The sequence below is a fragment of the Spea bombifrons genome, chromosome 8 (assembly GCF_027358695.1).
Source record: "Spea bombifrons isolate aSpeBom1 chromosome 8, aSpeBom1.2.pri, whole genome shotgun sequence".
Classification (NCBI taxonomy): Eukaryota; Metazoa; Chordata; class Amphibia; order Anura; family Pelobatidae; genus Spea; species Spea bombifrons.
This window is the reverse complement of record NC_071094.1, coordinates 7,154,805-7,164,857: the sequence shown is the minus strand read 5'-3', so window position 1 is coordinate 7,164,857 and position 10,053 is coordinate 7,154,805. Positions and strand designations below refer to the sequence as shown.

Here is a 10,053-nt window from a genome sequence, read left to right as displayed (position 1 = left end):
ATGACACGTTGAGTAGTAAAACTAATAACTCTAGGATTAGGTGATGGACCACGGGCTTTATCCAAGGGTTTAAAAACAGATGTGTCACCCCTACTTTTGTGGCAGGAGAGGGTTAGAGGAGGTGGCCCAGGTGTTGCTCTGGTTGGAAGGTATTATGGAGGTTTTGTGATGCTTTGCAGGGGGTTTGCCTATGAGGGTCACACTGATGGATGATGCTCCGTAGCTTTGTAGCGGGGAAGATGCGGGAGAGATGACACATGCGGTTCTCTGCAGAAGATGATGCGCGATGCTCTGCGGGGAGGAGGATTTTCTGCGGAGGCTTTGACAATAAGCATAAAGGATGATGAACCCAAACGATCCAGCCTGCACATACAGCGCATTCACTGAGTAAACCGGCGTCTCCAGTCTGCGCAGGAGACGGATTAATGGAGCATCCCGAGCCCTAGGACCAGGAGAGGGTTTCTGTGGCCGAATGATGTCAGAGCAGTGAAGAGGAGGGATGGAGCTGTATCCCTGTGAACATCCGGACCAGGCAAGTCATCCGGCTCCTGTATCCATGGCAACTAGAGGCGGATACCTCTTCCCCCCCGCTCAGCCCCCCTTCTTCTTCTCTATCCTTCGCTCTCTGACTCCCCCCCCCTCCCCATCATGTAGAAGATGGCTGGTCCCGTTTTGCTGGAGTGGCCTGGAAGGAAAAATCAGACGGGTGTCCCCTCCGCACGGCTCCGTGGTGCTCCCACCTCTGTAGTCTCCTGTTGGGTCACAACTGAGACCCTGCAGCTGAACAGGTAAGGCACGTACCTGTCCCTACATGTGTCTTGTCACACCTGGAGGGGTCAGGAGGGACAGACTGCTCCTAAACGTGCATCCATACAAAGCCTCCGCCACCAATATACATCTCCCCATCATCCTGTACCGTCTCTCCCATCTTCCTATTGTTTCTCTTGCCTCTCCAGATCTGCGGGGTCCTCTGTCACTTCTCACTAGCGTTCTGTCTCCCCGTTATTCACCCCTCCCCCATTTGTCTCTCACCATCCTTTCTTCTCTCCCCTGTTAGTATCTACTTCCATTCCGTCTGCATCCATTCTTCTACGTCGGCCTCCCTGCTTTATTCTGCACGACTTCCCTGTGCAGAAGGCTAATTGGGGTGGGGGGGGTATAAATCACCATTCCTTTTACCTTCCTATAAAGCCAATTTCACCGTGGCTAGCAGACCGTGCACTGCATTGGCCATCACCGTCTCTCCCATAGCGAGGCCTTAGATACATTGCAGGGCCTCATTTGCTAAGGTAGGGTAGGGGTCCCTATGGCAGAGAAAGGGTTAGCACACAGGCTCTCTATAATATTCCTATTCTGAATTCCAAGAATAGGACTCGTTCTGGGTAAAAAGACGTGAGTTTTTGGCCCACTGCTTTAAACCAGGGATCCCCAATTATTATTTTTTTTTAAAGGGCCAGTTTCGGTGATTTTCTGATCACTGTGTGATCAAACTATTAACACGTCGTTACTATGCAAGGCATTGTCCATCATCCTGAAAACCTGTAGTGCCTGTGGCCCTTGAGAACTGGAGCGGGGACAGCTTTAGGCCGTCTTCACCCTTTGCGTGTAGCGCCGAGCTGCAGAGACATTTTAAAATGTAATCAGGAGCCGTGGTTCTCACCAGACGAGGTTCTATTACCCCCTACACTTCTACCCCTTTCCCAATAATACGAATGCACCGCTGCGTGAGGACTGAGGGGGTATATATATGGCACTGGTCATTGACCACACACACCTTGAGGTCAGTGACTGTCCCGTACTGCACAGGGCACGGTGCACGGGGAGACAGCCTATCCTAGGATGAAACTGCGGCCTGTTTATTGTCCAGAATAATAGAGAGGGGGAGGACTGGGGGGAGAGGAGAAATGGGAGGAGGAGAGACACGAGAGGTCGGCTTGAGCTCACCAATCCGTGTTCTTACCTATACATTCCGGATTCATATTTTTGTGATACAACCACTCATTCCATATCTGGCTCCATCAACTTGACCCTTTCGCTGCCAGAATAGGGGATAGCACAGCCGAAGCAAAGGACTAGCCTTCGATACGGACCCTTGAGACTGCCAGACTGCTAAAAGAGACAGACAGACTAACAGCTCCTTTCAATTTCTTTGTTCGGTTACCTTTACGATAAAAAAAAATAGGAAGATTTTAACATAAGACTAAATTATCAAAATGCGACTTGTTTTGGGCTTCACTGATATCCTGTAAACTAATGTCTTGGCTAAAGATGGGTGGTATTTGTTAAAATACTTTGAACCCCGAGGGTTACGTTAGACGGGCAATATGTATTAAAGTTACCTTTATGATCGATGGGTCATCAAGTTTTTATTTTTTTTATTTTTGCCCTTTGTTGCTATAAATGTGATTTTATATTATTGAAATTAATAACGTGAGCAACGCGTAGCCGATTTAACTACAAGTCCCATGATGCTCAGTGAGACTAGAGGATTGGCAATTCACTACATTAATCATTTAACATGCCGTAAGGGACAGTGAATCGTGTAGCACGTCTGATGCGGTCTCCGGGTGCCAGCAGAGACAGGAATCCCCGCATTCCATTTTAGCACAAAATGCTCCGTTGTGTTAAATCAACACTCTAGTCTGCGTGCGCTGAAGGACCCCGTGCTTTGTATGTCTGAATACACGCATTCAAGTCAAAGCCGTATGTGTGTATAGAGTGCATTTTGTGTGCAAAGTTTGAAAAGCAGTACTGTCACCATGGAAACCAATGGCATGTTCCTGCTGATTGGACCATTCCACTGGTTGCTATGGTGATAAGACCACTTTCTAAACTTTGTACCAGAATCACATTTTATATGTAACTTGTTAAAAAAAAAAACCTTGAACCCAAAGAACCCCATACAATACTCCACATCTGGTTATATACTGCAGGGCTCGACAAATGGTCGCTGCCATCATAAATCTAGTGTAGCGGGTGCCACGAGGTGCCCAGCAGGGTCACATAATGCACACTACGTCACCCTCGTGTCACTCGCTTCACCGCGCACCCGCAGGAAAGCATTAGTGTGCCAGATTGGCGATGGCAGCAGACAGGCAGCGGCATGGAAGGTGTGAGGGGGAGTAGTGTATGTGAGTGTGTGTGTACTATAGTGTCAGACTCAGTGTGTATGTGTGTAAATGGACAGTGCTGGAGTCAGTGTGTATATATATATGTAGTGATGGAGTTTGTGTGTATACTGTAGTATCAGTGTGCATGTGTGTATTTGTATAGTGCTGGAGTCAGTGTGTGTATGTGTATACTGTGGTTGTAGAGTATAGGGCTGGAGTCAGTGTATATATATGTAGTGATGGAGTTTGTCTGTGAATTTGTGTGTATACTGTTGTATCAGTGTGTATGTGTGTAAATGTATAGTGCTGGAGTCAGTGTGTATATGTTTGCGAGTGTGTGTGTATACTGTAGTATCAGTGTGTATGTGTGTAAATGTATAGTGCTGAAGTCAGTGTGTATATATGTAGTGATTGAGTTTGCGAGTGTGTGTGTATACTGTAGTATCAGTGTGTATGTGTGTAAATGTATAGTGCTGGAGTCAGTGTGTATATATGTAGTGATGGAGTTTCTGAGTGTGTGTATACTGTAGTATCAGTGTGTATGTGTGTAAATGTATAGTGCTGGAGTCAGTGTGTATATATGTAGTGATGGAGTTTCTGAGTGTGTGTATACTGTAGTGTCAGTGTATACTGTAGTAATAGTGTGTATTTTTATATATGTATAGTGTTAGCCAGTGTGTGTGTGTATGGATGTGGTGCTAGAGTGTATGGTGTTGTTTATGTTATAGTATGGCATTAACATGAGTGTGTATGTCAGCATATAATGTTCAGTGTGTATTAGTGTATGGTGTTAGCATGTGTGTGCATGAGTGTAGAATGTTAGCATGTGTGTTACTGTAGTGTGCTAGTGTTTGTGTGCATTAGATGTTAGCGTGTGTCTGTTACTGTATGGTGTTAGAGTGTGTAAATGTATGTAAGTGAATGGCAAGGCTCAACAAACCCTGGGTGCCAGCTTGGGTAATATATGAAAATAAAAACATCATTGGAGGGAGCTGACTATTAAATCCAAACCAAATTTGTCGACCCCTAATTTACTGTACACCCCCATGCACATTATATACATACAACGCTCCACATATACATACAACACTCCACATATGCATACAACACTCCACAGTGTTTACATACATCACTCACACGGCACGTACTTTATATACATACAACACGCACACATCATGCACATGATATACATACACAACTCACACAGAACGCACAATGTATTCACACACCACTCACACAGCACACACAATGTATTCACACACCACTCACACAGCACGCACAATGTATTCATACACCACTCACACAGCACACATATTACATACATACACCACTCACACAGCACACATATTACATACATACACCACTCACACAGCACACATATTATATACATACACCACTCACACAGCACACACAATATATATATATATATATATATATATATATATATATATCACTGACACAGCACGCAAAATAAATACATATACCACTCACACAGCACGCACAATATACACATACACCACTCACACAGCACACACCACATACACCACTCTAACAGCATGCACGATATACACATACACTGCTCACACAGCACGCACGACATATACATACATGTAAACACACAGCACGCACGATATATACATACACTGCTCACACAGCACGCACAATATATACATACATGTACACACAGCACGCACGATATATACATACACCACTCACACAGCACGCACAATATATACATACACCACACACGCAGCACGCGCAATATATACATACACGATTCACACAGCACGCGCAATTTACATATATACACTGCTCACACATTATTATACGGCCTATAAACAGGTTGTAACAATTATGTGTCAGTTTGTCCAAATGTATATGTACGATCTTGGGGTGGACAAATGCCCCCCAGAATCTTTCCTTGGAGGGCTGTGAGTGGCCTATAGCATATACATACTCACACACATATTCTTTCTTTTCTTTTTTACCCAAATAATGAAGTGTTCCTACAATATTATTATTATTACATAACAGATGATGGAATATTATTATTATTATTATTATCTTTTATTTATATAACGCCAACAATTTCCGCAGCGATTCTTACAGTCTCTACATTCAATGGGTCTGACAAAACTGGAACTGACGGACACATTAGGTAATAGAGGGATATTTGCTTTTCATTAAAATAAATTTGAACTCGAATGTATCGTTAATCATCTAGCGTCTGAGGACTAAATCTCATACTAGGTATTCACTAGTATGAGATTCAAAATTGTGACTTTTGAGTCTTTTTAATGGAACAGTCCCAAAAATTTTATTTTTACTTTCCGATGCATGTTGGAGTATTTTCACGGATTGCAACGCATTATTTAATTACTGAGACTTCCGTCTCATTTCCCTCCTCTCCAGCTGCCTGTACTGACCCCGGGAAGCTTTACTGTGTTGTACTGGGCATGCTCAGTAGCGCTCCCATTAAAGCAGCCGCCAATCTCATGTATGCTAGCAAAAAGACAGTGTTTAGAGCATAAATGTGATTGGCTGTGGCTACTCCCATTGATTTAAATGGAAGCTCAGCTCCCTTTGACTAGAATGGGTTTTCTACTGAGCATGTGCAGGAATTGTACCGACAAATGCTCTAGTAGAGCAGCCAGGGAGGAGGTAAACGAGACTCCTGTCTCTTTCACTAACTCCGAAAGAAAGCTTGGACTGGAATCCATTCAAAACCGACTCCTATAAGCATTTAACAAAAAAAAATAGGCTGGAGTGTTCTTAACGACATAAGTGCTGCCGACGGCTTGCGATGCTTGGCGGCTCACTTAGCACACAGCTGACGGCCACAATAGTTAGACTTCCTGAGGCACTTTTGATGACACTCCTCGGCAGCAGGATCATTGTCCTATTGCTCTCCTCCACCTTCGGAGGTGCCCATGCGTTGTAGACCAGCTGGGCCTGTCTAGACCATAGAGCGATTGGGATGGAAACAACGGGCATCTCTGACCTTCCCAACCTCCCCTCTGGAACTGTCAAACCGAGAAAGTTCCAAAGTATGGTCACTGTAGAGTCTCATCAAGCCACACCAATTTGACCCATTACCCTTTGGGGGAATTTAGGCCAAAGGATATTATTGCCGATTATGCCAACCGCATTATGTCTAGGGGTGCTGGTGATGTGAAATACCCCTCATTACATAACACGGGAAGGGATGCTAGGCAGCATACACAATACCTAGTATGTTGGTGTTCACAAGTGTATTCCATGTAGCATCTAACATGAAATACGCCTCCTGGCAGTAAGTAGTATTTACATATATATGTTATTACAAGAGTCAATTAATCATATTTGCTCCTGTGGGATAATAAAATACCTGGCAGTTATTCCCCAGGTGGACCCATCGACTATTAAAGGACTTTTGGGACAACGCGTAACAATTAGCACAAAGTGGTTTGTAAACACAAGCCCTCTATGGCATGCCTTTGTATGTTTTTGAAGAACAGAACATACATGTCTAAGCCGTTACACCTATTCTGCTGAAAGCCAAACTTTTTTAAGTAAACGCAGCGTTAGAAATATCATTTTCCAGAATATTAATAATAGTAATATAATAACTGCTGCCATGGAAACTGAAAAAGCTTCTTAAAAGTTTCTCTATTGCTTTTGTGATTCTTTCAGAGGAAAGAACATTATGGCAAATCTACCGAGGTTTATTTGCTTTACATACTAGAGAGAGCAATTGAACTTTTGTTTAAGTGGAACAACACCTTTAATGATCATGTTTTATATAATATTAGATTAATTTAACTACCTGTTCTTGTTAATCTGATTTTCAAAGTGAATGGGCTCGTCCCAATCCACATTTGATGTATAAGTGATGGAAAACCTAATTATCTACAACCCCCCCATTTCAAAACTGGTTAGGATTTTATACACGTTTTAGGCTCTTAATTTACCTTGGTATCTATACAGAAATATAGGTATTAGATATATATATATATATTTTTTTTTAAAAAATTATGCAATAAAATACAAACAGACCGGGAAATCTCCAAAAGGCCCAGCTAAAAACCCCAAAATATAAATAAATTGGTATTTAAGCCAATATATTTTGCATTATTTACATTGAAGTACACGTTTTTTATTTTAATTCTTTCATGCGTAATTAATTCTCTCAGGCCTAATTTATTGCAGTAAAATGACCCCCACTTAAAATATACAATCTATCTGTCCCTGATCACCATTTAAAACAAAAAGTAGGACAGAGACATTTGTTTTATTTCTGTATCTAGGTGACATCGTTTGAGGAAAAACTAGGGTAAAAAAAAATACCACGTACATACTTTGCCTGTATGACTTTTACAAGTCTATGCATTTCAATAAAATGGCAATTTTTTTTATTTTTTTCAGCAAGATGATGGTTTCTTTGTTTACTTCCCCATTTGTGGAGCCCCCCTAAGCAGAAATGACATACGAGTTATCATTTTTCCATCATCCCAAAGTTAAAAAAAACACAATTTCCAATAGTTAAGGTTCCAGAAATCAGGATTCCATTGGTTGATATGTTGATATGATAAATAACATAATGATAATAACGTATAAATAACCAGTAACTTTTGACTAAGAAACCAGTAAAACCTAGGGCCAGGCTAACCCAAGTGCCCATAGGTGATAATTCCTGGGTAACAACCCAAGCGCCATCGTATCAGATACTTATTAATCTCTAGTTGCGATCCACTTGGCCGACCTGGCAGCTAAACTTAGTGAGGATACTCAACACCTGGGACTCAGCCAAAGTTCAATGACAAGTGTTTTAAAAGATACCATGAGTATTAAAATGGTTCAGATTTTATTAATACATTTGTGCTTCCATGTCACAAGCATAATATTTCACAGGACAGATTTGTCCCCCGTTCCTGACCGGCTCCACATTTGTATCTTTTTTAATTCTTTGTAACTAGAAGATAACTAGTAAAAAGAACGGCGTTAACCTGGGATATTCCTGCCCTAATGGTTTCAATGCAAAGAACACTGAAATGTGTATTAATGAAATAGATGATAACACAATAACCTTTCTTTTTTTCTCTCTCCCTCCTTTCTTCTTTTCTTTGTCATTTTCATCATCCCATACAGTCTGCTTTTCTGCAACCTCTCCTATATTTCTCTTTTCCTTATCTTTGTCCTCTTACCCTCCTCCTATTTCCAGCCTCATAACTACCTGCCTGACACTCCATCTCACATTAAAGCCGCAATTGGGAATGGAGCAGCACAAACTGAGAAGCGGCCGCTGACCAAGGGCTAGTTGGAGCGAGCCTCCAACATGGCAAATGGCAGTGAGGCGGAGGAGCTTGCTGGCTCTCTTGCCCAGTCTACAGCGATCTCCACACACCTCAAGCTGGTTCTGTTGGGCTTCATCATTTGTGCCAGTTTGGCAGGCAACCTCTTGGTTTCTCTGCTGGTGCTGAAAGACCGCTCATTGCACAAGGCTCCTTACTACTTCTTGTTGGATCTTTGTCTTGCTGATGCTGTCCGATCTTCTGCCTGTTTTCCCTTTGTCCTACTTTCTATACGCAATGGCTCGGCTTGGGCCTACAGTCTGCTGAGCTGTAAAGTTGTGGCATTCATGGCTGTCCTCTTCTGTTTCCATGCCTCTTTCATGCTTTTTTGCATCAGTGTTACCCGTTACATGGCAATTGCTCATCACCGATTTTACTCCAAAAGAATGACGCTCTGGACGTGCATCGCAGTCATTTGCATGGTCTGGACCCTGTCAGTAGCCATGGCTTTCCCACCAGTCTTTGATGTAGGTACTTACAAGTTCATCCGTGAAGAGGACCAGTGCATTTTTGAGCATCGATACTTCAAGGCCAACGATACCCTCGGATTTATGCTGATGCTGGCAGTGCTCATTGTCGCTACACACATCGTCTATGCTAAACTGCTCCTCTTCGAATACCGCCATCGCAAAATGAAGCCGGTGCAGATGGTCCCGGCCATCAGTCAAAACTGGACATTTCATGGGCCTGGGGCTACAGGGCAAGCTGCAGCCAACTGGATTGCTGGATTTGGCAGAGGGCCAATGCCACCCACTTTGTTGGGTATACGGCAGAACACTCATACAGCCAACAGGCGCCTCTTGGGCATGGATGAGTTCAAAAGTGAGAAGAGGTTGGGGAGGATGTTCTATGGGATTACCCTTAGCTTTTTGGTGCTGTGGTCACCCTACATTGTGGCCTGTTATTGGAGGGTTTTTGTGAAAACCTGCAGCATCCCCCATCGCTACTTATCCACTGCTGTGTGGATGACATTCACTCAGGCTGGGGTGAACCCCATCATGTGTTTCCTCCTCAACAAAGACCTAAAGAGCTGCCTACAGCTCCACATTCCCTGCTGGAGGACGAAAGCCTTGCTACCTAGGGAGCCTTACTGCGTAATGTAAGAGGGGACCACACCTAACCTCAGTGATCGGGAGACGCGGAGTGCTTGGAAGGAACGGGCGAGATCCAAACGTAATTGGTCTGTCTGACCATCTCCTAGAGAAGAAGATCAACACAAAAGAAAATTGAAGAGAAAACAAACAAAAAAAATCTAAAGACCATTTTTTTAAAATGATTTTTTTTCTAGACTAAGGTGTATTTGTGATCCTATAAAAGGAGGACATGGGGCGGGGGGAGGGTACGTGTGCGAGAATTTCTGGGATGTTTTTTTCTATTTCAACTATTGCATAAGGGGAGAAGGGAGATGGATGGGTGGGAAGGGTGGTGACGGAGGGAATGCAAAGTGCGCTAAGAGGGAGGGAATGGGAAGGCTGATGGGAATTGATGTATTTGTTTATGAACTTATTTATTGACACTTGTATTAATGTCTCTTGATTGACTTGAATGTAAGGGAGTTATTTTCTATTTGGTTAATAGGTAAATAAGATGTGACCATTCTACTTGAACAACAA

General features: G+C 43.0%; 1 protein-coding gene across 1 annotated transcript; it reads left to right on the top strand.

Moving 5' to 3' along the window:
- Window positions 1–650: 650 nt before the first annotated feature.
- Window positions 651–10,053, top strand: GPR173 (G protein-coupled receptor 173). Its single transcript, XM_053473558.1, has 2 exons — window positions 651–788; window positions 8,238–10,053. The coding sequence occupies exon 2, from the start codon at window positions 8,425–8,427 to the stop codon at window positions 9,541–9,543; it is 1,119 nt and encodes a 372-aa protein (XP_053329533.1). The 5' UTR covers window positions 651–788; window positions 8,238–8,424; the 3' UTR covers window positions 9,544–10,053.

What these genes read in the sequence shown, in the direction of transcription:
- GPR173 (XM_053473558.1), top strand. Translation starts at nt 8,425, where the DNA reads ATGGCAAATGGCAGTGAGGCGGAGGAGCTTGCTGGCTCTCTTGCCCAG.